This window comes from Chlamydotis macqueenii, chromosome 28, assembly GCF_036417535.1.
Source record: "Chlamydotis macqueenii isolate bChlMac1 chromosome 28, bChlMac1.mat, whole genome shotgun sequence".
NCBI classification, from domain to species: domain Eukaryota; kingdom Metazoa; phylum Chordata; class Aves; order Otidiformes; family Otididae; genus Chlamydotis; species Chlamydotis macqueenii.
In genome coordinates, this window is record NC_141583.1 from 738,501 (window position 1) to 765,159 (window position 26,659).

General features: G+C 65.5%; 2 protein-coding genes across 3 annotated transcripts in view; both read right to left on the reverse strand.

Moving 5' to 3' along the window:
* The window catches only part of INTS3 (integrator complex subunit 3), a 187,142-nt gene that overhangs the window by 144,125 nt on the left and 16,358 nt on the right, over positions 1-26,659 (reverse strand). Inside the window, exons 9-30 of one of the 2 annotated variants that reach the window (XM_086768605.1) lie at positions 24,613-24,710; positions 23,751-23,942; positions 22,878-22,965; positions 22,439-22,518; positions 20,470-20,561; positions 19,780-19,886; positions 19,520-19,639; positions 18,007-18,136; positions 17,074-17,128; positions 16,115-16,218; positions 15,506-15,550; positions 14,918-15,037; positions 14,636-14,789; positions 12,877-12,945; positions 11,113-11,188; positions 9,772-9,885; positions 9,638-9,686; positions 8,753-8,920; positions 6,988-7,088; positions 6,767-6,839; positions 6,521-6,651; positions 6,146-6,402 (exon numbers count right to left, since the gene is read on the reverse strand). In XM_086768605.1, coding sequence (XP_086624731.1) covers positions 6,329-6,402; positions 6,521-6,651; positions 6,767-6,839; positions 6,988-7,088; positions 8,753-8,920; positions 9,638-9,686; positions 9,772-9,885; positions 11,113-11,188; positions 12,877-12,945; positions 14,636-14,789; positions 14,918-15,037; positions 15,506-15,550; positions 16,115-16,218; positions 17,074-17,128; positions 18,007-18,136; positions 19,520-19,639; positions 19,780-19,886; positions 20,470-20,561; positions 22,439-22,518; positions 22,878-22,965; positions 23,751-23,942; positions 24,613-24,710 — 2,240 coding nt within the window. In that variant the 3' untranslated portion in view covers positions 6,146-6,328. Of the gene's footprint in view, positions 1-6,145; positions 6,403-6,520; positions 6,678-6,766; positions 6,840-6,987; positions 7,089-8,752; positions 8,921-9,637; positions 9,687-9,771; positions 9,886-11,112; positions 11,189-12,876; positions 12,946-14,635; positions 14,790-14,917; positions 15,038-15,505; positions 15,551-16,114; positions 16,219-17,073; positions 17,129-18,006; positions 18,137-19,519; positions 19,640-19,779; positions 19,887-20,469; positions 20,562-22,438; positions 22,519-22,877; positions 22,966-23,750; positions 23,943-24,612; positions 24,711-26,659 lie in introns of both variants that reach the window. The other variant, XM_086768604.1, reaches the window with a different exon arrangement.
* SLC27A3 (solute carrier family 27 member 3) lies at positions 1,370-4,979 on the reverse strand. The gene is made up of 10 exons (XM_086768272.1): positions 4,499-4,979; positions 3,571-3,780; positions 3,337-3,495; positions 3,132-3,256; positions 2,858-3,052; positions 2,691-2,781; positions 2,411-2,609; positions 2,173-2,270; positions 1,953-2,083; positions 1,370-1,868 (listed from the first exon to the last, which is right to left on the reverse strand). The coding sequence occupies exons 1-10, from the start codon at positions 4,977-4,979 to the stop codon at positions 1,692-1,694; spliced, it is 1,866 nt and encodes a 621-aa protein (XP_086624398.1). The 3' UTR covers positions 1,370-1,691.

A 26,659-nucleotide genomic window follows, 5' to 3' on the forward strand; every position in this document is an offset into this window, starting at 1 on the left:
TCTGTGCCTTTCACACACACGCAACCTGGGACCCCCCCGCCGCACCAGCAGCCCCGGAGGCAGGGAGGGGGGGGTCCCGTTTTTTTTGGGGGGGGGAAGGGGGGGGGTGGTGCGGGGAGTGGGGTCGGCGCGCTGAGCACGGGGGGAGCGGGGCCGGGGGGGGGACGAGTATTATAAACTGTAACTGTATTTGCACTGTTTTTATTATTGCATTGGCATATATACAATATACATCTATAACAACTGCGTCTGCGGCCTCCTTCCTCTGCCCCGAAAACCACACAAAAACCCAAAACCCAGAGATTTCAGCCCGATTCGGGGGATTTCAGCCCGCTTCGGGGGATTTCAGCCCGCTTCGGGGATTTCAGCCCTCCTTGGCGGCATTTTTAGGCCCAGCTTGGCGATTTCTAGGCCTCGTTTGTGGGATTCCGGGTGGAATTCGCAGGATTTTGTCGCAAAGCTGCAGGATTTCAAGGCAAATTTGTGCAATTTCAGTCCTGATTTGCAGGGTTTTTCTTTTTAGGCCTCATTTGTGGGATTCCAGGCAAAAATTTGCAGGATTTTGGCCTCAATTTGGAGGCTTTCCACATAAATTTGTGCAGTTTCGGTCCTGATTTGCAGGCTTTTAGGCCCGATTTGAGGTTTTTGGCTCTCATCAGCAGGATATTAGGCCAAATTTGCAGGATTTCAGGCCCGTTTTGCAAGATTTTGGTCCACATTTGCAGGATTTCTGTCCTGATTTGCAGGATTTGGGTGGTGCGCTGTGGGATTTTTGATCCCAATTTGCAGGATTTCAGCCAGATTTGTGCAATTTGGGATTTTTAGGCCCAATTTCTTGGCTTTTTGCTCTCATTTGGAGGATTTTGGGCTCCGTTTCTGGGATTTCAGTCCCGATTCGCAGGGACTTTTTTCTTTTTCTCTCCCCCTTTTCCCCTCCTTTCCTTCCCCCCACCTCCACCTTGTGTTTGAAATCCGGTTTATCGCCAAAGCGAAGCCGGATCAGTGCTGCCAGCTGGGGACGCGGTGAGCGAGGCCGGCTAATCAGCTAAGTTTTGGAGAAAGGATTAAAATAAAATTTAAAAAAAAAAAAAAAGAAATTAAAAATAAAAAGAAACAAAAACCCCAACCCTTTGCAATATTATCACTTGCGAGCTGTTTAACAAAGAAAGGAACGGTTTATGAGCGGCGTTGCCGCTGCGTGTTGCGCCGCAGCCCTGCCTGGGGATGGTTTTTGGTCGGGGGGGGCACTGAAGTGGGACACCCCCCCGCTCCTGTCCCTGCAGAGCCCCAGGGGACGGCGGCCTTGGTGTCCCCTCAGCCCTTGGGTGACCCCCGCCCCCAAAATCCTGCCATGGGACAGCGACGAGAATTGCTACAAAAGAGTTTATTTGCCAAAAAAAAAAAAAAAGAGAAAAAAGTTTGTTTTTCGTACAAAGAGCGGGACCCCGGTGAGGGGAAGGCACCTGCGGCCAGGGTGGGGGCACCCCACGGGTGGGGATGGGGACAGGGACACAAACCCGGCGTGAGGGGTCACTGAGGGCCGGGGGGGGCAGAGGGCACTGGGGGGCAGCGGGACGGATGAGGGGGCACCCGGGGACGGCAGGACGGACGCAGCGGACCCGTGGGGGACCCGCTGCTGGTGGGACGGACATGGGGCGCTTCGGGGCACCCGGTGCCGGAACGCCCATGCTTTAAATGCGGAGGCGCCCGTCCAGGACGCCCTCCCAGAGCGCGGGGCCCAGCGGGACGTAGGCTTTGGCGGCCTCGTCCAGCAGGAAGAGGGGGTCGGGGACGCGCGCCGGGTCGAAGCCCTCCTGCGCCAGCCGCACCTTCTGCTGCTTGAAGGTCTCCGTCATCTCCAGGCGCTCCTGGGACGGCGGCGAGGGTCCGCTGAGGAGATTCCCGCCCCCCCCCCCATCACCCCACAGCCCCTGTGCCCCCCATCCCGTTACCTGCAGCCGGAGGAAGCGGGGCCGAGCGTAGGGCGGCAGCAGCTGCTCCACGTGCCGGTAGAGCGCGGGGCCGTCCAGCCGGCAGCCGGGGCGCAGGACCAGCGCCGCCATCCCCGCGCGACCCTCGTGGCCTGCAGGCGAGGGCAGTGCTGTGCAGGGGGGCACCGCCGGGTTTGGGGTGGGGGCAATAGCACTGTGGTGGGACGGGGGGCAGCGGTACCTGGCACGGTGACGCCATAGACGGTGGCTTCTTGCAGGGCCTCGTGGGCCATCAGGACTTCGGCCACCTCGGTGGTGGCCACATTCTCGCCTTTCCACCTGGGAGGGGGACGAGCAGGATGGGGCTGAGCCCCCCCACCCCATCACATTTGGTGGGGCTGAGCCCCTCTTTGGCCGTGGGGCGTGTGGGGCTGCTGCGCTGTCCCCACGGCGGCGGCGGGGGGAGGTGACCCTGGCACCTGTACGTGTCCCCGGTGCGGTCGCGGAAGCGGACGAACTGGGCCGCGTCCTGCTCCATCAGGTCGCCGGTGCTGAAGTAGGTGTCCCCCTCCGCGAAGACCCCGCGCAGCAGCTTCTGCTCCGACAGCTCCCGGCTGCCGGCATAGCCCAGGAAGGGGGTGCGGGGCGTCACCGGGGCGATCAGCAGCCCCGTCTCGCCTGCGGGGATGGGGGATGAGTGATGGGGGTGGGGAGCACCCACGGGGACCCCCCGAGCTCACCCCTGTCGCCGTTCCTCACCCGTCTTCACGCGGACGCAGCGCCCGGCCGCGTCCCGCAGCGGCGCTCCCTCCCTCACGTCGTAGCGCACGATCTCGAAGGGCGAGAAGAGCTGGGGAGAGGGGCCTGGGTGGGCGCAGCGTCCCGGCGGGGCCGGGCACGGGGGCGCAGGACCACCCTGCCCTCACCTTGTAGATGAAGCTGCTGCGGCCCACGGCCCCCGGCGTCCCCGTGTAGTTGAAGAGGGTGACGTTGCCCTCGGTCATGCCGTACGTCTCCACGATGCGGATGCTCCCGAAGCGCTGCAGGAAGCTCCGCCAGACGTCGGGGCGCAGCCCACTCCCCACCGCCAGCCGCAGCCCGTGCTCCCGCTCCCCGGGGCGCTGCGGGGCCGCAGGGTCAGATTTGGGGGTGTCCCCCTCACCGATCCCCCCCATCCACCCACCCTGGCCCCCCCCGGACCGGGGGCTGGTTGACCAGGTAGCGGCAGAGCTCCCCGATGTACTGGAAGACGGTGACCCCCTCAGCACGACAGTCATCCCAAAACTGGCTGGCTGAGAACTTCTCCTTCAGCACACAAGTGGCCCCTGCGGAAAGGGGGAATGGGGGGGCTCAGCGTCCCTCCCAAACGTCGCTGGGCTCACGCGGGGTCCCCGGCCCTGCTCACCGATGCCGATGCAGCCGACGATGCCCAGGAGGGACCCGGCCATGTGGTAGAGGGGCAGCGCCAGGTAGACGACGTCGCGGCTGGAGGCTCCCACCAGCTCGTAGAAGCCCAGGCACATGATGGACTTGAGGTGGGAGACGCGGGCGGCTTTGGGGAGACCTGGAAAGGGGGTGTCAGGCAGTGCCGAGCCCCCCCCCGTTGACCCACGTGCCCCGTCCCGTCCCCGGCACCCACCGGTGGTGCCGGAGGTGAAGATGTAGAGGCAGGTGTCGTTCATGTCCTCGGGCTGCCAGACGTCCTCGGGCTCCAGCTCCTCGGAGGCCGCGTCCAGCAGCTCCTGCAGGGCCACCACGCCGGGGGGGTACGGCCCCGAGCCCAGCACCCACACCGCCACGCCGTCCTCTCGCAGGCTGGGCAGGATGGGCTCCACCGAGGCGAACAGGTCTGGTGGAGGGGGACAGGTCCTGGGCACGGCCCGCGGAGCCCCCCGCAGCCCGGCCTGGGGCGAGGGGAGGATGGGGCCCCGTCCCTGAACGCCCCCAGCCCCTGGGGACACCCCCAGCCAGGGCTGCCCCACCTCCACCCCGAGCTCCGGCCCAGGGGGGACCAGGGTGTGTGTGGGGCACACGGATGGGGCCAGTTTGGGGGCCCAGCACAACTGGAGGGTCCCGTGGGGGAACACCCGCGTCTCCCCCCGCGCTGAGCCACCCCGGAGCCCCTGTGCCCCAGCGTGGGCACCCGAACCGTCCCGGAGCTTCCAGAGCTCACCCCCCACCCCGGGACCACCCCAGTCCCACCCGGCGGACCTCGTACCAGTGCACCCCCGGTACGCCAACATCCCCTGGGACCCCCCCATCCCCCGGGACCCCAACATCCCCTGGGACCCCCCCATCCCCTGGGACCCCCCCCCCATCCCCCCGTACCCCCTCCACCTCCCGCACCCTCTGCCACCCCCGGTGTCCCCGGTACCCCCCCCATTCCCTGGTACACCCCCCCCCATCCTCCAGTATCTTCCAGTACCCCCCCATCCCCGGTACCACCCCCATCCGCGGTATCCCCCCGATACTCCCCCACCTCTGCCGCCCCCGGTGCCCCGGGTACCGGCCCCCCCCCCTCCCCCCCCCCCACCAGCTCCGCGCATCCGCGCGCCCCCGTCTCTCACCGTCGGCCACCAGCAGCCCCCGCGCCCCGCAAGCGCGCAGGCAGTGCCGCAGCGCCGGGCCCCGCAGCGCCGTGCCCAGGAACGCGGGCCGGGCCCCCAGCGCCGCCAGCCCCAGCCAGCCCCACACGAAACGGGGCTCGTTGCCCACCAGCAGCCCCACGGTCACGCCGGGGCCCAGCGCGCCCCCCCGCTCCCCGCACAGCGGCCGCCCCCGCAGCGCGTTGGCCACGCGCGCCACGCTGCGCGCCCCCCGCCCGTAGGGCTCCGCGCCCCCCGCCGCCCGCAGGAACGGCCGGGCCGGGCTCTCCCGCGCCGCCCGCAGGAACCGGGCGGCCAGGCTGCCCCCCCCCGCGCCCCCCACCCGCCGGCGGCACCGCGCGGCCCGCACCGCGAAGGCCAGGTCGGCCCAGAGGTGCGGGAGCAGCAGCCGCTGCAGCAGCGCCAGGGCCGCCAGCGCCGCCAGCGCCGCCGCCAGCGCCATGGCTGCGGGACCGGGGGTGCGGGGGGGGTCGGGGGGGACCGGCCGCGCCCCCTCGGGGCCACGCCCCCCCGGGGCCCGGCCCCCGCCCACCCCCGCTCGCCCCCGTCACGCCTCGGTGGCCACAGACCTCCCTCCCCCAGCCCCGCGCCCCCCGCCGGGCCCCCCCGCCGCGCCCCCCTCACCAGGGACCCCCCCGTGCAGCCCCCGTTGTCCCCACCACGCCCCCCCATTTCCTTCCCAGCCCACTCCCTCCATTCCCGTCTCCCAGCCCCAGCGCTGCCCCCCCCGCCACGGCCCCCCATCACGTCCCCCCTCTGCTCGCCACGGCCCCCCCATGTCATTCCCAGCCCCTCCCGCACGCCCCCGTCCCCCCCAGCCCCTCCCATCGAGCCCCCATTGTCCCCACCACGCCCCCCCATTGCACCCCCATCCCACTCGCCCCAGACCCCTCTTCCAGCCCCCCCCCCCCTCGCCACGGCCCCCCAGCCCTCCCCATCCCCTCCCTCACGCGCCTGCCCCCATCCCACCCCCCCGGGCCCCTCTCCCACCCTCACCCCCTCCCCTTTGCCGTGACCCCCCCTCGCGCCCCCGTCCCCCTCGCCGCGGCCTCCCCGCCCCAGCCTTGTCCCAGATTTCGGCTGGCAGCGCCGCGCGCCCCTGGGTGCCCCTCGCCAGCTGGCTGCGTCCGGGGACGCCGGCCCCGGAGGGGGGGCGCTGGCCCCAGGGACCCCCCAGAGACACGAAGAGGGGGCGTTTTGTACAAAACATGAGAGAGGGTTTTTTTTTAATTGTCGCTTTTTTTTAAAAAAAAAAAAACAAACCCAAAAAACTCCGCTTAAAAACGCTGACAGCACTGGGGGGGACGCGGGAGAGCATCGCCCCCTTCTCCCGCGGGCGCTGAGCTCCAGCGCGAGCGGGGGCTGCCGAAGCGAGCCCCCCACCCGCCGGGTGCTGGCGCGTCCCCAGCGCAGGGCCGCGAGTCCACCCCCCCAAACACCCTGCAGCAGCAAGCCGGTTCGCACGGTTTATTTACATCGCTGATACGAAACCAGGGGACGTGGGAGACCCCTCCCCGAGACCCCCACCCCTCCCGGGGACCCCCGCCCACGCTGCCCCTCCGGCGGGCAGGGGCTGCAGCCGGGTCCCGACCCCTCCCCGGTAAAAACGAGCGGAGAAGTCGATGAGGGGAGGGCCGGTGTGGAAGCACAGGGCCCGCAGCGGGAGCCGGGGGGGTCCCGTCCCCGGGGGGGGACACGCGTGCGCCCCTTCCCGTCCTGGCAATGGCTTTTGTCCGAGCGCGGCGAGGCCAGCGCGGGACGGCGAGCGGCGGGGCGAGGCGCAGCCCTCAGTCACTGTCCGAGCCCACGGCGGAGGAGCCTTTTCGTTTCCGTTTGGTGGGTTTGGGTTTGGCGTCTTCTTCCTCCTGCGGCGGGACGGGGCGGAGTGGGGGTCACCGCCGGCGGGGAGGGGGCACCCAGCTCCCAGCTGGCGCCTCCTCGGGGTGGGGTGGCGGGGCGCCGGGGGGACCGGGGGGTGCTTACCGAGGCGCTGCTGGAAGCCGACTCCTCCTCGTTGTTGGCCGGTTGGGCTGCGCTCTTGCGGCTGCGGGGGCTGGAGAGGGTGGCTTTTCGGCGGCTTTTGGGGGGTTTGCTGGAGGAGTCCTCGTACTCCTCTGCCAGGGAGAAGAGGTCGCTGAACCTGGAGGGAAGCGGGGGGCGGTGGGTGGCGGGGGGGACGGGGCGCTGCCTGGGCACCCGCCCCCGCCGCGAAGGGAACGCTCGACTCACTTCATCTTGTGGGCTTCGTCGCAGCTGGCCTGGACGTGCTGCAGCGCCTGCAGGATCGGCGTCTGGCTGAAAACTGGCGGGGAAGCGGCAGAAACGGGAGTCAGGGACGCGACGGCGGGCGCCCCCAGGCAGGGGAACCCCCCACCCCCAGCCACCCGGGGTTTGGGACGCGAGGGGCTGCAGTACCCCAGCGCCCCGGCGCGCTGCGGCGCGGTACGCACAGTTCTGTTTGGTGTTGGTCAGGTTGAGGCGCAGGCTGTCCAGGTGCTCCAGGATCTGCTCCAGCGTCAGCTGCGCCAGTTTGCTGCTGGAGCTGCGCAGGCTGCGGGCGGAGGGGCAGCGCCCGTCAGTGCGCACCCCGCTCCTCCCGCCCCCCCCCAAAACGGCTGCCGGAGGCCCCCCCGAGCGCCACGGCCCTGCAGCCAAACCCCAGCCCCCCACGGGCGCGGGCGCAGACCCAGCCCCTGGGCTCCCTGGCACCCCGAGGAGGGGGAGCAGCGCAGGATCCGTTTCCTGGCTCCAGCACGCGCAGGGTGCCGGCCTGCGCCCGCTGCTCCAGCCCAGGGATTAAGGGGATAAATCCTGCTCAGGATAAAACCCAACGCCTCGGGGCGCTGGCCGCCTCCATCCCCGGCAGCCCTGGGGGGCACCGAGCGCCCCGAGCCTCGGGCGCAGGACGGCGCCAGCACCCAGGGCCTCAGCCGGGCGCCCCACAATCCGCGGGGATCAGACCCCGGCGCAGGGGCGCAGGGAGAAGCGCCGCGCTGTTCCGCTGCGGAAGGCCGCTCAGACGATGGCGCAGGTTCCCCGGCAGCCTTTCCGGAGAGCGAGGTGGCCCAGATCCCGTGGGATCGGCCCCTCTCCCGGTGCCGGCGAAGCTCCCGGCACCCGCTCTGTGCCAGGGCGGCGGGGGCTCCCCGATGCGGGGTGGGGGTCCCCCTCGCTGCGGGGGTGCGCGGTGCTGCTCTGCTCTCCCAGGACACTAGGTGTCCCTCCGCCTCCAGCGCAGGGCTGCGGGCACCCAGCGGGAACGGGGCCGCCCAGGAGCGGGGGCTGCGGGAGCGGAGCACCCGCCTCTCCCCGCAGCCCAGACACCGCACCGAGGGGCTGCCGCCGGGCCCGGTCCCACCCGCGCTGCCGCGACGCAGAGCGACAGCGGGCGCCTCTCATCCCGGCCGGCGATGGCGGTGCCGAGGGCAGGGGCTGCCGCTCAACCCCACGCTGGTTTTTGAGGCTGGGAAACGGCCCGGGGAGCGGGGCGCAGCACAACGCGCTCCCGCCTCCCCGCCAAGGGCCCCCCCGGGCTCGGGGTGAGGTGTCCCGCGTCCCGCCGCGGCCAGGAGCCGGCGCAGCTCCCGCGCTGCTCTCCGCTCCTCTCCCACGCGGCGGTGGGGAAGAAGCCCCCTGCCCCTTCCCTCCCAAGGCCCCGGGGAGCCGGGATGTCGCCTCCGCAGGCCGTGGCTCGGCCGAGCGGCACCCTGGGGTCCCACCGCAGCGAGAGACCCTGACCCCGGCCACCCCAGAGCCTCGGCAGCTGAAGTGAACCACAGCCGGAGACTCTTCGCAGCACAAGATGCTCTGGAAACACGCAGCTGCGCGCAGGCGGGCACCGCGGGGCCAAGCGGAGCGGGCTGCCCGGCCGGCGCCGCAGCAGCGCAGCGCCCAGGGCTTGGCACCGCTCGCAACGAGCGGCCGAAAGCGCTTCCCCACGCAGCTGGGGTAACGGCTCGGCACGAAAGGGTCCCGCGGGCTGGACGGCAGCACCGGCGAGATCACAGCAGCCTCCCGCGCGGCGCCGCAGCGGAGACGCTCGCTCGGCGCTCTGGCTGTGCCTCAGCACTGCCCCAGCCTCGAGGGGTCGACGGCATAACTGGGAGGACGGCTGGTGCGCTCGTGCTGCGCCGGTGGAGCGGGACACATGGCCGAGGGTCGCTCGGTTCGCGGGGGGGGGGAGCAGCGGACGCGGTGCAGGCCGCGGCCCCTCACCTCTGGCGCTTCCGTGGCAGGCTGTTGTTCTTGATCAGCAGCGACTTGATGTGCTCGGCCAGGAGGTCGTCGTGTTTGATGCACCAGTGCCGCAGGATGCTGGTGGTGAACTGGTCGTCGGGGTGGCAGGGCCGGCTCAGCACCATCTTCACCATCTCCTCGCTGGGCCTGTGGCAAACGGGGAAGGGCGCGTGAGGAGGGAGGGCAAGCGGCGCGCACCCCGCTGGGCTCGGGTCCCCCCCGCAGCCACTGCGGCTGGACCTGCACACCACAAGCCTGCGGAACTGCCGCGCCACAAGGAATGCAACACAGGAGCACAGGCGCAGCTCGGATGGGACCAAACCTCCCGAAACGCCGCCGGGGACGCGCGGGCTCCTCGGCCGCCCCAGCAGCATCGGCTCCCATCCCAGGGGATGAAGGGCAGCGCTCCGCCTCCTCTGCCTCCCCGCCGTGGCTCCAAGCAATCCCACCGAGCTCCCCGCACCCCCTGCTCGCGCCAGCCCTGCTCCCTCCCCACCATTAAATAACGGGCTGCAGGACGCGCACGGCGAAAGACAAGCGGCCCACGGACTGAGAGCCGGCGCTGGGCCGACGGCGCTCCGAAGCCGAGGCACGGCAGGAAGCGCTGCCCTCGGGAAGGGTCTCATCCGTGCGCCCACCCTGCTCCGGCCCCAGGACAGGGCTCGCTCAGAGCGCCGGCAACAGGGGCTTTCCCCACCCCGCGCCTCTCCAGCGGCCCAAGCCGCAGCGGGTGGCATCTCCTTGTCCCTGCCACGCCGACAGCGCTGAGGGAAGCCACCGCAGCGTGCGGGGACGGCCACGTGAGCCTGCGGCCCCGGGACCCTCTGCGGAGCGTCACGCAGCCCCGGGCTCGGCGCCGCTTACTTCTCTCGCCTCAGCTGCAGCAGCAGGCAGGACAACGCCTCGGGGTGCTCTGCGGAGGAAAGGAGACGCTCAGCACCGGGGGCGCGCGGCCGCCGCGGCCCAGCGCCGCGCCCCCCGCGCAGGGGAGGGCTCACCTTTGTATTTGAGGTGCTGCAGGATGGGGATGATGGTCTCCAGGGGAATGCTGTGCGCCAGGAAGAGCTGCCAGGTGCAGTACTGCTCAAAGGTCTCCCAGTCCAGGCTTTGAACTGGAGGGAGGCGCAGGCTGGTGAGGGGAGCGGCACGGCGCCCGCCCAGCGTTAGCCCACCTCCCCCAGCCCAGGGCAGCGGAGAAGGGCACGGTGCCCGAAACTCCGCCGTGTGCAGGTGGCGTGGTTGGCGCTGCGGCAGGGCAGCTGCGCGCGGTGCGGGCCGCGGCCGAGCAGCGGCTGCGGGAGCTGGCAGGTGGCAGCGGGGCGGGCTGTGCCGGGGGTGGCAGGGCTGCAAAGTCACTAAAGCAGCTGCTCGGGGCTCAGAGGAAGAGAATTAACGAGGTTCTTTAATTAATGGGCTTAGGCCGCTGCTTGCGGCTTGTGTAACAGCAAAGCCGGATCTAGGCAGCCGTCGGAGCAGGGCACTCTCTCCGGAAACGCTCGCCGGCCCCCGTGCACCGCGCTCTCCACGCTGGCTCTGCCCAAACCCCCCCGCCCAGAGCGCTGCAGCCACAGCCGGCGCCTTTTTGCTCTTGGGGTGTCACAGCCAACAGAAAACGAAGGGAAATCCCGATTCCAACCCTTCTGCCACCACCTCCCAGCCGTCGTCGGCCCCGCTGCGCTGGGAGGTTACAGCCGTCCCTGGACGGGCGGCTGGCTCAGCGTGGCGTGGAACAGCCGGCTGCGCGGCACCGGCCATGGGTTTGCACCAGGACAAGTTCGCATCCCCGGAGATGCAGCAGCTGGGACCGCGCGGAGCGGCTGCAGAGCTGGGGGAGAGTTGGGGACCCTCCTTTTCCTCTTCCTCTTCTTTTTTTTCCCCTCTGCCCGGGCAGGTTGTGGGTGCACAGAGCCCCGGATCTGAGAGCCAGGGCTCCCCAGGCACCGCGCAGCCAGGCCGGTAACGCCCGTTAGGGCACAGGATCACACAGCTAAGCCCAACAATCCGCCTCAGGGCGGCGATCCTTTAAGCAGCGGCAATAATACCACGAAGAAATCCAGGCCTTGGCGTAACACGGCCTCTCTCGGACGCTGCGCGAGCAGCCAGCTGCTGCGGGGCTCTTCCCACGGCAGCGCGGCCACGCTGAGGGCAGCCTGACGCGGACTACGGCCCTCCCGAGCAGAACGGGCGCAGCCGTGACAAAAGCTGCAGCTTCTCCCTTTGGTCTCTCTGCAAAAGGGGGGTCCCCAAAGCGCAGGAAGCCTGGGGGATGCCCAGGAACCGCTCCGCTTTCGCGCCCGCCCTCCCCGAGACGCGCCCGTGCCTGCAGGAGCGTTACTCACTCAGGATGTTGAGCACCGAGTCTTTTCGAAACATGACGAGGTTCCCCATCATCACGTGGCACACCAGCTCCTGCAACTGGGAGGCAGGGAAAACGGCGTTAGCGGGACATCCGGGCGCCGCAGCAGCCCTCGTACGCCGAGAGCAAGCGGGGACGCTGTCGCCCTGCCGACACCAGCCATCCCCGCAGGAGCAGGGATGCAGCGGGGCGTCCCGGAAACCCCGTGGGCTGCAGGTGGCTCGTAAATCAGAGCTGCGTTACGCAGCTGCGGGGAGCGGCAGCTGCCGCACGGGACTGGCAGAGGCAAGGACGTAACGAGAGGTTAACGCTTTCACACATCAACACCCTCGCTGGGGAGCAAGTGTCGCGCAGGACACAGAGCAGATCCCCACGGGCTGGGCCAGGCCAGGCGGGATGGCGTCACCACGTCCGGAGAGCGCGACTGCCGGGGCCCGGACAGACCGGCTCGGCCGCTGCACCGGCGCTGGGACCCGCTCCTCGAGCTCCAGCGGCTCTCGGACTCAGGCGTTTGCCGACGGACGCACAAAGCCCACCCGGGAGCGGCTGCAGGCAGGGCTCGGCAGCCGGCTGGGAACGCTCCGACAAGCCCAGCGCTCTCCGCTCGGGGCCCCAGAGCGTCCCTGGTCTGCGGGACGGGAGCTGACGCTACCCAGACGCGTGGCACTTCCGGCACTGCCTCACCCCTCAGCCCTGGGAGAGGTGGAAGCGGAGGCAGCGGGACGGGGCACACGGGGAGCCCGCGGGACGGGGTGCATGGGGAGCCCGCGGGACGGGGCGCACGGGGAGCCTGCCCAGGCCGCACCGCAGCAGGGCCGAGAGCCGGGGAGCACCGTTCCCAGCTCAGGCGCTGGAGGCACGCAGAGCCCACGGGCAAGCCCAGCTCCCCGGGCTCTGCCCCACGGCTCTGCTCAGACCCCACGCGGGCCGGGCACAGGGGCCACGCAGCCAGAGCATGGCGGGGAAACAGATGAAGAATAACAGGAAGGAACGGAGGAATTGGAGGAGGGAGGGGAGAGGAAGCGCTTGGGCCTCTGCTGGGAAAAACAAAACCTCTGCATTTCAGCGCGGGGCAGAGCCCGGGAGCAGAGGAGTACGAGCAAAGCCGGGCCGGGGGGGTCAGGGCACCGTGACTCAAACCCTTCCTGTACCCAGCCTCGGCCCGAGCCTGCCAAGCAAAACTTGCTGGCGAGGCGTTCTGGCCCCCGCGCAGCTGGGAAAAGCAGGCCGGGCCAGGAACGGTGTATAAATAGGGCAAGTGAGGGGTTATCGGCAGATCACGCTCCAGACGAGCCCAGACAGCAGAAACACGCAGCACAGCATTCCTGCCCGTGCCCACCTCCCGCCCCCAGCTTTCGCCGGCACTATTTTTGGGTTGCTCATGGCAACTCGGCGTGACTACGGGGAAAGGTTCCTTCCAGGAGGGGTCTAACAAGGCCTTGGCCTTCCGCTCGGGAGCCCGCTAAGCCTGCAGCGGATCTCCCGCCAGGACGGGAAGCGCCGGGCGCGACCTCGGCCTCGCTGGCCCGCAGGCAGCAGGGGACGCGCTGCCCGCACCTCTCCTGCACCCTCCCGCGCACGCGCCCGCTGCGACACTGCCCATAGCACTGCAGCTCCCCAGAGCGCTGCCCCGCATCCCCCCGCGGATGGGACGTTTCGGGATTAAACCTCCCGGGAGCGGAGGAGCCAAGTGCCGCTGCTTCAGGAACGCGCTGCCTCCCGCCCCGCGCACCGGTCCCCCCCTTACCTGGAAGGAGTCTATGACAGCTACAATCATGTTCAGCAGCTCGCCGCTTCGCAGGGTCTCATCTGGGAACTGGCGGAGTACAAAGCAAGGCAGGGCTCAGGAAAGGACGCAAGGAGAGACCGGGGAAAAGCTCCCGGCCCCGCAGCCGCAGCAAAACCCCTCGGTTCAGGCTCAGACGTGCGCCTGTTCCTCCTTGCCGGGGCAGCATCGCCCTGCCTGACCCCGCGGCCCCCCAAGGGCTGGCCCAGAACCAGCCCCGCTTCCTAAACGTGACGGGGGAAGCGGCCGAGTGGGAAAAGGAGCCAAGAGAGCACAGGAGCAGGCAGGTTCACCCACCGCTCGCGCAGGCCGAGGGCTCAGCGAGCCAGCGCCCAGCACGTCTGCGAGACGCAGGTGACAGCAGCCACCCGGAGCGAGCAGAGCTGCGCGAGGAGCGAGCCCGCTTCGGCTGCCGTGGCAGAAGCCAGCCAGAGTGGTTAGAATTCTCTATTTTTCACTGCCCTCAGCTAGCTTTGCTCAGTGTTCCAAGGCCTCGTGTGTTACACAGCATCGCAAGGAAATGAAAAAAAATTTTTAAAAAAATCAACACATGGGGCAAAAGGCCGGGAAAATTGGCGGCAGCAAGCTGTGGCTGCACCGTTTGGATCTGGCTGGCCAGACAGGCTGCTCTCGGGATGTTCTGCCTGACTCGAGCTGGCTGCTACGCCCACGGGGGCAGCAACAGTCTGACCCCCTTTTTAGGCGGGGGCTGTTAAACCCAAAGGACCGGGGAGGGGATGCAGCTGCTGCTCCAGGCCAGGATCCCCCTGGCGCATGCACCACGCTGCTGCGCGGGACGGTGCCTGCCCTCCCGCAGGTCCTTCTCCCCTCCCCGGCTGTCGCTGTGCCCCCTTCCCCACAGAAGCCCCCGGGAAGCGCTCGTGAGGAACGGGGCTGGACGACCTCAACGCCCAGATGTTCCTGCTGAACCAGCCAGAAAGGAGGGAGGAGCGGGGCCAGCTCATTCCTCCCAGGGAATGAAAAAGTACAGGCAGAACCGTGACCCCTCCGTCTGTTCCAAGCGTGCGGCGCTACCCTCCCTCTCTCCAGCCGCCAGCACTGCTCCCCAGTGCCGGGCGATTGCTGGATGCTCGTGGAAGCAGCGGGCTGCGTGAACCGGGACCGAGCTGTGACCTATCTGGTGCAGATGCCTGGCTCCCCGTTCCAAATTTGCTCTCTGCTCAGTCCAGCTGGCTCCACCTCAGCACCGAGCGCTGAAGGCAAGAAAACCTTTCCCTAAACCCAAGGGTTCGGGGCAGGCAGCAGAAATTGTTCTGAGCGCTGCTTCCCCCAGACCCTGACACGTCTGCTCGGAGCCTTCACCTGCTGCTCTCCGCAAGAGCAGCGGCGGAGAACAAAACCTCGCTAACCAGGAAGCGCAGACCACGCTGCGCTGGGAGCCAAGCACGTGTGTGAGACGAATCTGGGCCGGCAGCGCGCCATCCACGGAGCGCAGCAGGTGCCAAAAGCAGGGAGGCTGCCAGCTGAACGTGGGACTGGACGGCAGCACGCCGGCTCCCATCACGCTGGGCTGGGGGTGGATGGAGATCGTGCTGTGCTCAGCCTGACAGCACTTTTTCTGGGCTTTACGGCTCCTCTGCTGCAGTTTAACAGCCCTGAAGCTCAGCAGCCCAGCCCAGCCCCGAGCCTGCTCGCAGGAAGGTGAGGGGACGCCCTGCGCGTCTGAACCGGGGCTCCCGCTGCCCGAGAGCGGCCTCACCTCTGTGTAAATGGAGGGGGTGAGGTAGCAGAGCAGCCGTACGTCGTCTTCCTGGCAGGCCTTCATGTCCATCATCAGGCACGTGTGCAGGTCCCCCAGCTGCGTGGCCTGGGCGAAGGACTCGTACAGGTTCATCTTCCCCGCCGCAGCTTTGCTGGAAGGAGAGGCGCCCGGTGAGAGGAGCCCGCCAGCCCCGCCGTCGCACGACACCGAGCCGTCTCCTGGGGGCGGCGCGAGCCAAGCCGAAGCTTGGGCGCTTCCCCGCAATCCCCGCTGGCGTACCTGGCTCTTAAATAGTACAGGAGGTGGTAGCCGATCTTGGGTTGCTTCTGATAGAGCTCTGACAGGAGGTCCAGCAGCAAGGAGAAACCACTGTTATCCTCCTGCATCTGGCAGAGGTTCCTTGGGGAGCACGGGACAGGAGACAGCTACGTTACACACGATACCGCGCACCAGCTTTTCCAAGACCGACGGGGACCAGCAGCGTGCAGGGAATCCCAGGCCCCAGTCCCAGAGTCCTGGCCACCCGCTCTCTGGACAGGACACAGGGGCCACCTCTCCCAGCCCCGCTGCAGAGGACGGCGGGGCGTGCAGCAATGAAGGGGCCGGGACCCAGCAAACTTCAGCGACCCGGGGACCCCAGGCTTCCACAAACGATCAAATGAGCTGGGATTTTCCTGCACTTTAAGTCTTTCTACTCAACAAAACACAACACAGCAGAAGGAAGCGACGAAGTCCTCTGGTGCCAGGATCAGCCCTGGGGCAAGGAGGGGCACGGCAGGATTAGCCCCACAGGGCTCACCCACGGCGGTCAGGAAGCAAACAAGGAAGCCCAAACTCGATGACACCGACACTTCAGATCAGACATACCTAAATATTAGGTAGAGAGGCTTCCCCACCGACTCCTCCAGAGACCTGCGGGACAAACGCAACGTCAGAGCTCTCTGCGCACTCACCCCCAGCAACGGCAGGGAAAAAGCTCTGGACCTCGCTCGCCGTGGTCCTGGGGCCATCAGGGGCCAGCCCCGGCTCAGGAGGGGACAGGAAGGGTCCTGCTAACAGAACCCAGGGCTCCAACTCCGAGCCCTGCTCCAACAATAATCCCAGAGGAATAACGTGCAGCGCTGCTTTGTGTGAGCGCAGCAGAGACAGATGGAGTATTCAGGGCCCTGCGTGCCGTGCTCAGGCGGCCAGAAGCCAGCAGAGCGTCGCCCAAACCGAGCTCTGGCACAAGCAGCTGCGGCAGGACTTTCTCCCTGCACGTGTGGGGAGGAGGAAGATGGTCTCCTCCAAGCCCTGGATACGACAACGGCTGACCAGTTCCACTCTGACCGCGTGTAAACCCGGGACTGCTTCACAGGGGAAGCTGTTGGCTCCAGCACAGCCTTCTGAAAATGGTGAATATTTCACTGGGAAAAGCCCAAGTCCCAGTGCGAAAGGATGAGACACAAAAAAAAAAAAAAAAAAAAAAATCCTTACTCCTCTGTGATTTCTTCTGGCAAAACCTCACCACGGAAGTGAGCTTTAAATAGCTCCTGGAGGCAGGATGCGAGCACTGATAACTGCTCCGAGTCAAAGTCCTCCTGGCAGAGAGAAAGGAAGGAATGAGAGGAGAAAGCGTGCGCTCAAACCCTGCCCGCCCAGCACAGGTACCGCTGGCAGGGACACAGCGGTCACCGCTGCGGGGAAGGGACCCCGAGCCGCTCGGGAGCCATTCTGCTGCTGCGCTGCGGCACCAGGAGCTGGGCACCAGCAAGACAAGCCCCGAATCGATGTTCAGCTCTGAAGCACTTCACAATCGCTGTGGCCCACTTATCCTCTAATGGCCAGTCATCCACAGAGCTCCGCTCTCCCTCCGCAAAGGGCGACTGACGGCACTTGGCAGCTCGGATTGACACCCTGGCGAGCCCTTTCCCGTGTTCCCGCAGAGGGGAGAAGCAGCTCTCATGCTAAAAGGCCACTTGACTCCAAGAGGAGCTGATTAGAGGCAGGGAATGCGACCTCCCTCGAACGCTCAGCTGCTGGAAAACATCCGCAGCTCTTCTGCCGGGCAGGGCTCGCCGCAGCCTCTCCGGAGCACGAAGCCCAGGGCCAAAAGCAGGGGAGCACCTCAGCCGCACACAGCGGCACCCCCAGCAGCCGCGCGGGGTCAAACCGTGAGCGCGCCTCGCCCAGCATCCTGTCTGACAGCGGCTATCAGGGACACAGAGCGCGGACGGAATGACGCTCCCCTGCGAGACCCTTCCAAGCCGCAGCTTGGGGCCGTGTTTAAACCGCACTGTGCCGTTTTGAACTTGGTTAGGATTTTGTGTCCTCCCTCCAGTCTCAGCTCTCGGGGGCAGAGCAGCCCAGGCTGGGAGCGGCCCAGCCCACGCCACCCCGGTTGCTCTGGTTTTATGGTTTGGCGGCAGCACCGCTCCCCGGGGCTGCACGGTTACCTCCAGGACTTGATCCACGATTTCCTGCATGACCTCACACTGAGCTTCCGTATCGCTGCAGCACAAAAACAAGAGGAAATCCAAGTCACACAGGATGATACCGAGAGCGGGGACAAGGGGGCTCTGTGCTGAGCTGGCTCTGCTGGGGACCCCCAGGACCCGGGAGCAGGGCAGGCTCCGCTTTGTGCCGGGCTTAGGGCGAGGCACGGCTCCCCAACGCCCACCGCAGAGACCCAGCCCCAGAAGAACACGCTGCACCGCTGCAGCACCTCCTTCCCAAAGCGCCCGAGGTTGTCTGCAGCAAGACAAACAAATCAAATGACTAAAAGCTAAGATTAAACACACTTAAAGCCATGAAGACATAAATTACGTTAAATCAGCCTGCTGTGCCAAGGTCTGCAAAGCAAGGGCTTTTTTTAACCTTCTTTAGATGAAGTCAATTCCAAGGTCACCGAAAAATCAAGAGTGGAGGCGGGGGGGTTTGGAGAACATGCAGACACGGCTACGTCTCTGTCCGCAGTGAACACGTCCCGTGCAGATATACCGAAACCTCCGGCAGCAGGAGCCCGAAGGCCTGCGCAGCCTCCCCTCGCCAACCTGACAGCGGAGGAGGGTGAAACCCGGAGCCTTTCGCCTTCCTGTCACCGATTTGGAGAAACGCCGCAGCTTCCAGTAAATTGCTGCTGTGTCCCGGCCTGAGCCTGCTCCAAGGACAATCGCGAGGCTCTGAACACAGCACCTTTCAAAGTCACCTGGACATCTCCTGGAGAAACTGGGCAGGAGGACCTCTCCGTGTCAGAGGGAGACACGCCACAGATCGCATCAGCTCGGAGAGAAGGGCTCCGGAGCAAGCGGCCTCATACAACAGGACTCAAAGGCCTGGCAGGACATCGCCCTGAAGAGATCCACGCAGAACGACCAAACGATACCAACCTGCCCTTCTGCAGCTGCAGGACCTTGTCCTTCAGCGACTCATCCAGCTGGTCCAGGAACGGCGTGATGTCAACGGGCTCCTCCACAATGGTTTCTTTGATCGGGTGAAACCTGAACTCCCTCTTCTTCCCTGCAACAAGGACAGCAGCGGTGGAACAGTCTCTTTTCCCAAGAAGCGACACCTAAGAAGCACCAGAGGCAACCTCTGTCCCAGCAGCGGGAGGTGCGCGGAGCCGCGGGAGCGGCTGCCGCCCCAGGACAAGCAGGGTGCCCCTCGAGCGCAGCCCAGCCTGGGGTCCTGCCTTCGCCCTTAGAGACGTGTCCGCGCCATGAGGGGGGACGGGATCCCAGCGCAGGGGGTGTCCAGAAGCGCGGTTCCCGTTCAGTCCAGTTCCCAAACCTGATGCTTTGTCTGCCCTTCAGCACAGGCAGCTAGCTCCCAATCTCTCTCCACCCGAGGCGCAAACGCTTGTGTTTGGGATTTTGGGATGGAGACACCCCAACTGCTTTCCCACACCCTCGCCCTCCAGGCTCATTCCAGGCCACAAAAATGAACCGCAGCGCAGCCCAGAAGCACCAGGGCCGAGGCAGAAGCGCTCGCAAACAAGCGGCCGCTAAGGGAGGGGACAAGGTGGCTGATCTTTGCAAAAGCCCTCTCTGCACATGGCTTCCGAGCTCCTGGCCCTCCCAGGGGCCCCCAGCAGCAGGCGGGCGCCGACGGGACTACTGAAGACAGTGCCACGGCACAGTATCGCACCCTCTCCCCCACCCTGGGCCTGCGGCCCCTCCCCACCGCATGGGAACCCTCCAGCGTGGCAGGAAGCCCGCAAGAGGAGTCCGACCACTAAGGGCAGGAACGGCCTGAGATGCCTCCAGCTCCAGAGCAGAGGGGATTCTGGCCTCGTGCAGGCTTGTCAGCCCCACGGCTCCGAGAGGTAGCGAGCACAATGAAAACCGCGTGGCTGAGCAATTAGAGGCCTGACCCTCGTTAGCAGCTGCCCGAGAACAGAGACACCCTGTTCCCTAACGAACCATCCCACGCGGCATCTGCCGCAGGGATTCCCAACCGCGCAGCGTGGCGGGGCTGGAGACTCGTCAGCCATCTAGAGAGGACACATGGGTGGAGAAAGTGCTACGCTCCAAGGGTCTGAGCTCCCGGGAGCAACCAGGCAAGGAGACGGAGCCCAACAGCCTTTCCCTGCGAGCACAGATCTGGATCAGATCCGAGCCTGGCTGCCTGGGCATGGGAAGCAGCGGAGCGTCGGCCTCGACTCCCTGTCTCGCAGAAGGAAACGCGGATCTCAAGAAGGGGGCCTGCCTCGAGCGCAGCAATTCCTGCCACGTGGAGAAAGGGAGCTGCGATGACAGCCGGCCGTCTGGGGATCCTCCAGCACGAGGGGAAGGTGCCCGCGAGACAGCGGGGAAACGGCGGGCGGTGCAGAGGCACCCGGCAGCTATGCGGTGACGCAGGAGTACTCGAGAGTGTCAGCGCCCAGCTGCCTGCGCTCCTCACCTTTGTTGTTCAAGTCATCTTCATCGTCGCTGAACGCGGCCTCGGCATTGTCATAGCAACTGTCATCCTTTTCGGACATGTGATTGTCCATCTCCATGGAAACGGGCTCCTCGATTTTGACTGCGAGAACGGACGCAAAGGGGTCAGAGCGGAAAGCGAGGTTACGGCGGTTCCTCGCAGTCGAGCGCGGGGCAGGCTCTGCCGAGGAGTCGCCTCTACCGCGAACCAGGCCTCCCTCTGCCCCCTGCCCCGCTCCCTACCTTCGATGGGCGGCGAGGGCGAACTGCAGAACTCCGGGAATTTCTCCCTCAACATGGCGCGGAGCTCTTTGTCCAGCTTGGGGTTGTCGAAGAGAGGGGCCAGGTGTCTGCGGTGGGGAGCAGGAAGGGAAAGGGATGAGAAAGCGCCGGGATGCAGTGCCCTGCTGCGGAGCATCACCTCGGCGGACACGCAAGGGTCTCCTCCCTTACGTCAGCGCTTCGGTTTGCGTTACGGATCACAAGCTACGAGGTCCCACATCCCTTCCCGCAGCTCAGCTGGGGCTCCCTCACCTTGCCACCACAGAGACCTGTGTCAGCAGAAGGCGCATGGGAAGGGGAGATGAGGTCTCACCTCCTGGGAGGGGAACCTGGTTGGTGCTGGAGCACCACGAGCAAGGCTGCTTCGTTCAGCCTGGGGCCCAGAAAGGGCTGGGGACATTTTTATTCGTCTAAAGCAGAGTGGCTCTAGCTTTCTTGACCCACTCGCTCCCTCGCTTCAAGGAACAGCTCTCAGGACAAGCCTCAGTACCACAAAGACACAGCCACAGCTCCCTCCATGGCTCACACACAACACAACCGCCCTCCGCAGCTCCTGCAGAGCCCGCAGATTGCGCTGACCAGGCTGACGAGACCCAGGAACGCTGCGGCACAGCAGCTCTATAAACGTAGTAAAACTCAGGGCTGTCTTACGCAAGGACTCGCTTCTCCACAATGTGGGTGAGAGAGTTGAAGACGCCTTGCCGGACGTGAGCCTCCAGTGGGGGGTAGAAGTTGGGAATGATCTGAAAAGAGGAGAACGACCACGTTAGCGCCACGGACCCTTCGCGTACGACAGGGTCGGCGGCAGTCAGCAAGACGCAGCCAGGACGAGCTAAGGAGAGCTCTCCGAGTGCGGCGCCTCAGGGATGGCGGACAGAAGGGGGACCAGCCCACCCCTCTGGCTTGGCTAAGCGGGCAGACCAGCCGGTGCATCTCCCAGGAACGATAAAAACCCCACAGACGCTGCTTTGAACGCTGTGAGAAGCCCTGGGGCTGGCCAGGGCCACGCTCCAAGCAGCAGCGACCGCTGCAGGAGTCGAGGGAAGAGGAGAAGGGCACCCTAAACAACATCCAGCTCTGTTCACACACGGTTCTTTGCTTCTGGAGGGAGTAGGAGGACTCCTCCCTGAAATCTGGGTCATCCCGGGAACCTTCCACCTACTTCCTCTGCCAGAAGTCAGCAGCTGCTTCTGGACTTGGGCAGCCCGGGGCCGGGCGCACAGGCAGCGCGCTGGGCGTGAGGAAGGAACGCCGTGCGACTCGTAGCTCTTCCAGCGCTCATGCCAGGAAGGACCCCGCTTCCCAGAAACACCACCAGCCCTCCCTGGGACCAAGTTACTGGAACCGGCAGCTCCTGGCATCGCTTCCCCCGGGACAAGGGGCAGGACCAGCCCTGCTCCTGCTCCCTGTCCCGGGAGGGTTGTCCTTTGAAGGGGAGACGATGGGTTTGATTTGTCCCCCGCTGCAGCCAGATTCTGCTCACCCTCAGGGAACGACACCCGGCCAAGCCTTTCTAAAGGGAACAATTCAGGCTTTTTCCTACTAATGCTCATCCTGGAAGGATTTATTTGCAGAGCGAGGAAGTCTTGCATGCCTTCCCACAGCGGCATTCCCCGTAATGAATGACACGTGGGGGCCAGGAACGGCCCTGGATTTACCAAGAGACCAGGAGGACCCACCAAAGCCTCTGCTGGCTGGTTTTACGAGGCAAATAATTTGGCTGAGCGTGCACCGCAGTGCTCCTGGCAGATCAGCCAGGGGAAAACCCCTCCTTAATTCAGCGCAGGTAAGGGGAGGGTGAAAGGGCTGCCGGCAGGCACCGAGCCGCTCTGCAGGCTGTTTCACAACCGAGACGCTCAGGGCAGAACAGAGCAGATGATACGCTGAGGAATGCGGAAAAAAAAAAGAAGGGGGAAGAGCTTTTGTTTTGTTTTGTGGTTTTCTTTGGCTCTGAAGAAGGGGCAGGGAGACGACACCACTTTGCTGCTCAAGTATCGCTAGCTCTAGGGATTCATGAAATTCCCTTCCTGCAGGATGGAGAGGCAACGGGCTTTCACCCCAAAACTCTCTGGGAGCAGAGCGATCTGTCTCGCCCGAGCCTGCGTTCCCGTTCCTGCCCTTCGTGACCGCTCAGCACAGAGCGGGGGCCGCCAGCGGGGAGCGGGCTGTGCAGCTCACCGCTCCTCTGCTCCCAGCTTCCGTCTTGGCAGAGAAGGAAAAGCACCGACCCGCACCAAACGCGCTGCCACACCTGCTACGGGCAGCGCTCCGAGGAGAGCCCAGCTGCAATCCCTACGGGAACACCTCCCGGCCAGCGTGCTTCCACGCCACCGCGCCACGGAGAAGCGTGTGAGGCTGAAACGAGCCCCCGGGGCCAACACTGCGACCGGCTCTCTCTGGAGCGCGACCTTTGCGCAGCTGGCTGGCGTAAGCAGACGAGAGCGTGGCCGTTTCCCTCTACGCTGTCCTCTGTGACGCTCCTGAGGAGTCACTGTCCCACTGGTGACAGAGGGACCACGCAGACCCCAGCAGCTGCTCTCACAGCCCTCATCACGCAACCCCCACCGCACAACTCGTTTGGCACGCCGGGGAATTCCCCGGAGAGCGAGGGGCGGCTCACCCGACACATGAAATCCAGCAGCGTGGCGGTGATGGCGGGGTGAGGCTTCATGGAGTGGTGCATCACCAGAATGGCAGGCTCTGGAGGGAGAGAGCAGGAAGCCCCGTTACCCCTGTGCTCCCCCATTTCTTCAGACCCGGTCTCCCACCCCTGGGGCGCAGAGTGAACCCCCTTCTTTTGGCTGGTGCACACCCTTGCCCTCCCCCAGCTCCTAAATGGCACGCAGGCTTCAAACAGCGGCCAGACCAGCGTCCCCGCAGGCAGGGCTCCCAGCGACGCCAGCAGATCCCAGGAGTTCAGGGCGGGGCAGGAAACCGATGCCGGTTGGAGATAATCCGTTGGGCTTTCCCCACCAGATCCCCCAGCCGCTACCAGCTCCGGAAGGCAGTAAGCCCTGCTCTGACCCTGCCTGTCCGGAGGAGGCCTCCCTGCGCCGTACCTATGTTCATGATGCTGTCCTTCTCGGGGTTGAAGAAGAGCCAGTCGTAGAACAGGGCCAGTTTGGCATTTGAAGCAGCAACGTTGGACTAGAGAAGAAAAAAAAACCCCAAATATTCTGATCAATGCCGTGCGGAGCAGCTGATCCCTCTGCACGTCTGACGTGCCGGATCCTTCCCAGCAGCAGGATGGGGCAGAGCTGGCAAAATGCTCCCCAGGCACCCGTTGCTGCTGGATTTTCAAGAGGGTGGGAAATCCTTGAGCAAACCCGCCCGCTTGAGCAGGGCAGCACGCAGAGCAGCAGGAGCCGAGGCAGCCCCGAGACCGGGCGACACGAGCTACGCACTCTGCGAAGCGCAGCCTGGCTCCAGCCCTGAATGGGGTGTAACCGGGCCCCGCGCAGCGCTCGGCGTTATCTGCTACGTGCTCGTGGGCGCAGCAACAGCCGCTTCCCTGGCAGCTCCTGCCAGCTTGACGAGGGCTGCGGGTCGCGGTCCGGGGTGGGACAGGGGGTGACAAGGAGGCTGTGCAGAGGCGCCTCGCGGCAGGCACCCTCACACTCCGCTGGAATAGCGGAGGCATCAACACAAAGGGCACGACAAGCTGGAAGTGGGAAGGTGAGGTTTATGCAGGGAAAGCAGATCCCAAAGGATCCGACGTGCAGCAGAGCCAGGACTAAAATCCAGAGCGCAGAACAAAGGCCGATGTCCTAACCGCTGCTCTGCAGCTCCCTCCTTCAGCCCCGCCAGCAAACACCTCACGCCAGCCTTCCCGGCAGCTCCCAGCATCGGCAGGTTGCCCCCTTCCCCGAGAGGCAGGAGCTCCCGGGCGATTACGTGACTCGCTGCCGGGTCCGGCAGCCTTCACAACTCACCGTGCAGGTGGTGAGCAGCCACCCGATGATGGCCCAGCGCGGGAGGATGTCGGAGCTGAGCACCTCGTTGGAGGGGTGCACCACGCCGCAGATGTAGCGTATGAGGTCGCAGCGCAGGGACTGGCTGTCCGGAGTGGACAGGTACTGTCGCTGAAACCAGTCCTGGTACCGCTTCTGCTGCCCGAACCGCACCTGAAGGGGAAGGACAAGACGCGGGTTTTGCTGACGGCTCGGGGAAAGGCTGCTGGAACCGCAGGCTCCAAGCTGCCTCTTCGGCAAACCCTGCTTCACGCCCCACTCCCCATCAGCCCTGGGCTGGCAGTGCCTTCAGAGAGATGCAGGAAGCGAAAAGGCCACCGTGCAGCATTCCCACACAGGGCCCGTCTCCAGCGGGGCGGATGGGACCACACGCCTTGTGTGTGCAGCGCAGCACGGCCCCGGCAGATAACGGTTAACCCCGGCGCTGTCGCTGCGCAGCTGCCGGCCCCTCTGGAATACAGTGGCTGCTGTCGGAGCTCCGATAACCCACCGCATCGCGGCCGTTCAGAGCAAGCGCTTGCCTTGGGAAGCGGCCAGCCAGGAGCAGCGCTCCTCTGCAAAGCTGTTTTCGGCCTTTCAATGAATCCCGTGGGTGTCTCGGGCCCAGCTGCACCAGCTCCTGCTGGGCAGCCTCTCCTCCCGCCGCCGTCAGATGCCAGAAGCAACAAACACTTGCACCAGTAAAGCTCTGCCCTTTGCCCAGACTGGTGTCCTGCCCTCCCTCCCTGTGCCCAGTGCCAGCGTGGGAACGGGACTGGTGCAGCGTGGAGCGGGCAGGGACGCGTGCCCTCCTTCCCCATGGCGGCGAGCGGGAGGGAATTACCCGCGAGGTCATGAAGAGCAGCTTGGTTTCCATGTCGGGAGTGAGGCGACATGCCAGGAATTTGCGCGAAGTCCTCGACTGGAGGAGCTGCAGGACACCTGGGGAGACACAGAGAGGTCAGCCGGTGCGCGTGGCCCCGCGGACAGCACGGCATGGACCGGGTCTGGGCAGGGATCTACCACCATCCGCAGCAAGCCGAGCCCGGAGCATTGCGCCCCGTTTCCCCAAGGCTACAGGCATGGAAAGGGATCAAGATTTTGCTGGAAAAGATCTCATAAACCATCTCCTGCCCGGAGCAAGCCTTCGTCAGAGATCGTTAACGAGGAGGCCAGGAAGGAGAGCCTGGAGAGAGGATGCAGAGCAGGGCAGGGACAAGATCTGGAGGACAAATGAGAAAGTCCAGATGCTGAGTCGCGAGCCGTAACCAGAGACCTTCCCCACCTCCCGCCCCTCGGCTTGGGCGCCAAAACGCAGGGCTGGCACAGAGGGAGCCCGTCCTGGCTGTGCCAGGGCCTGAGCCCAATTCTTCTCCTGGAGGAAAGGCGCCCAGATGCAACAACAAAGATCAGCCCTAACAGAAAACTTGCGTGTGCACGCGCGTGGAGAGAACGGAGGATGGGAAGGAGAAGGGGAGGTTGCAAAAGCCGCTCTCGTTCCCAGACAGCTGCCAAGAGGAGGAACTTCTGACCGGGGCGCAGCGGCTTTGCTGCTGCTTGACGAGAGCTGGAGGATTTACAGGGCAGGCGGCTCTGACGCAGCCGGGCGGGAGCAGGGACACCGCGCACACGAGGTGCGCTTCGCCCTCCCGCCGTTCGGAAGCCGTCCTGCCGTGCGGCCGCAGGGTCGCACCTGGGCGGCGGCTGGAGGAGGGACGCTTCAGAGCGGAAAGAACAGCCGCCAGCTCCCGCGGTAGGCAAGGGGGCAGAGCTGGTTCCCCTTAGAACCAGCTGCAGGGGAAAGGATTTTGGGGAGGGGACCTTCCAAGGCTCTGCACAAGCAAGTACGAACGAGGGCAGCCCAGGGCTTCGCAGCCAGAACGGCAAGGAGAAACGCGCGCACGGGCGCACACCCAGGAACCTGAGGGGAAGGGGTAAAACCCAGAGGGAGTCTGCTAGTTGTCAGGAGAGAACGAGGCAGGAGCACTGATGTTAGCCCCGGCTGAGGTATCGTTTTGCTGGGTCCTTTGGCTAAAACTGCCAGCAAACCAGGAACCAGCCCCGAGCAGCTGCCCTTACTGGGGTGGGAAGCAAGCGAAGCTAGGGGGACGCTCCTCAGGTGCCCCAGCCTGGACACGGAAGCCCAGCACCCAGCTGGGAAGATCCAGCCAGAGGTAAGAAACGCTTCTGGTGAACGGACAGCTGCGGGGAGAGGCAACGCGCAACGTGAGCCCGCCTTAGGTGTGGGGCGAGCCCCACAGGCTAACTCCGGCCACCCGGAGACGGGAGCGGCGTCCCTGCAGCCTTTGGGCTGATGGCTCTCAGCAGAAAGCAGCAATGACGGCAGACAGGTTCTGGGGATGGAGAAGCAGCCAGCGATGACAGAGCTTAAGGAGCATTTTATCAAACGATGCGCTGCAAGCTCCCCCGAGCGCAACCGGAGATCCGTTAACACGGCCCCTGAGAGGAGAGCCGGCACGGGGGGCGGGGGAGAACGCTGGAAAGCCCCATTTCCAAAGGCTCGCTGGAATTGCTGCGGACAGGTAACGACGTGACGGCCCCCAGAGAAGCCAGTAATTTATCCCCATAGAAGTTATAAACGTAACGCTCTCCACCGTGCCTGTTTCGAGCCTGACCGTGCAGCGAGCCGCACAGCCGAGTGCTTGGCACGCCACGCGTGCGAGGCTGCTGGGAGAAATCCTGTTTAGGAAGCGACAGCTCCTGCACCTTCTGGACTTCTTGCTTCAGAGCTCTGGAGCTGCACGGGCCCTTTTCTGGTGAAGGACTCGGGCACTTCCTATCTTTGGGGTCCTGCTTCATCTCAGCTTAGTTAAAACAAAGCCACAGCTGCAATTATGGAAGCGTTAAGTCCAGAACAAGCAATGTAATTT

What these genes read in the sequence shown, in the direction of transcription:
- SLC27A3 (XM_086768272.1), bottom strand. Translation starts at nt 4,979, where the DNA reads ATGGCGCTGGCGGCGGCGCTGGCGGCGCTGGCGGCCCTGGCGCTGCTG. An exon ending in CGCACCGGGGACACGTACAG is followed by an intron (nt 2,271 to 2,410) that starts GTGCCAGGGTCA and finishes TCCCCCTCCCAG; the next exon opens with GTGGAAAGGCGAGAATGTGG. An exon ending in CTATGGCGTCACCGTGCCAG is followed by an intron (nt 2,084 to 2,172) that starts GTACCGCTGCCC and finishes CCTCGCCTGCAG; the next exon opens with GCCACGAGGGTCGCGCGGGG.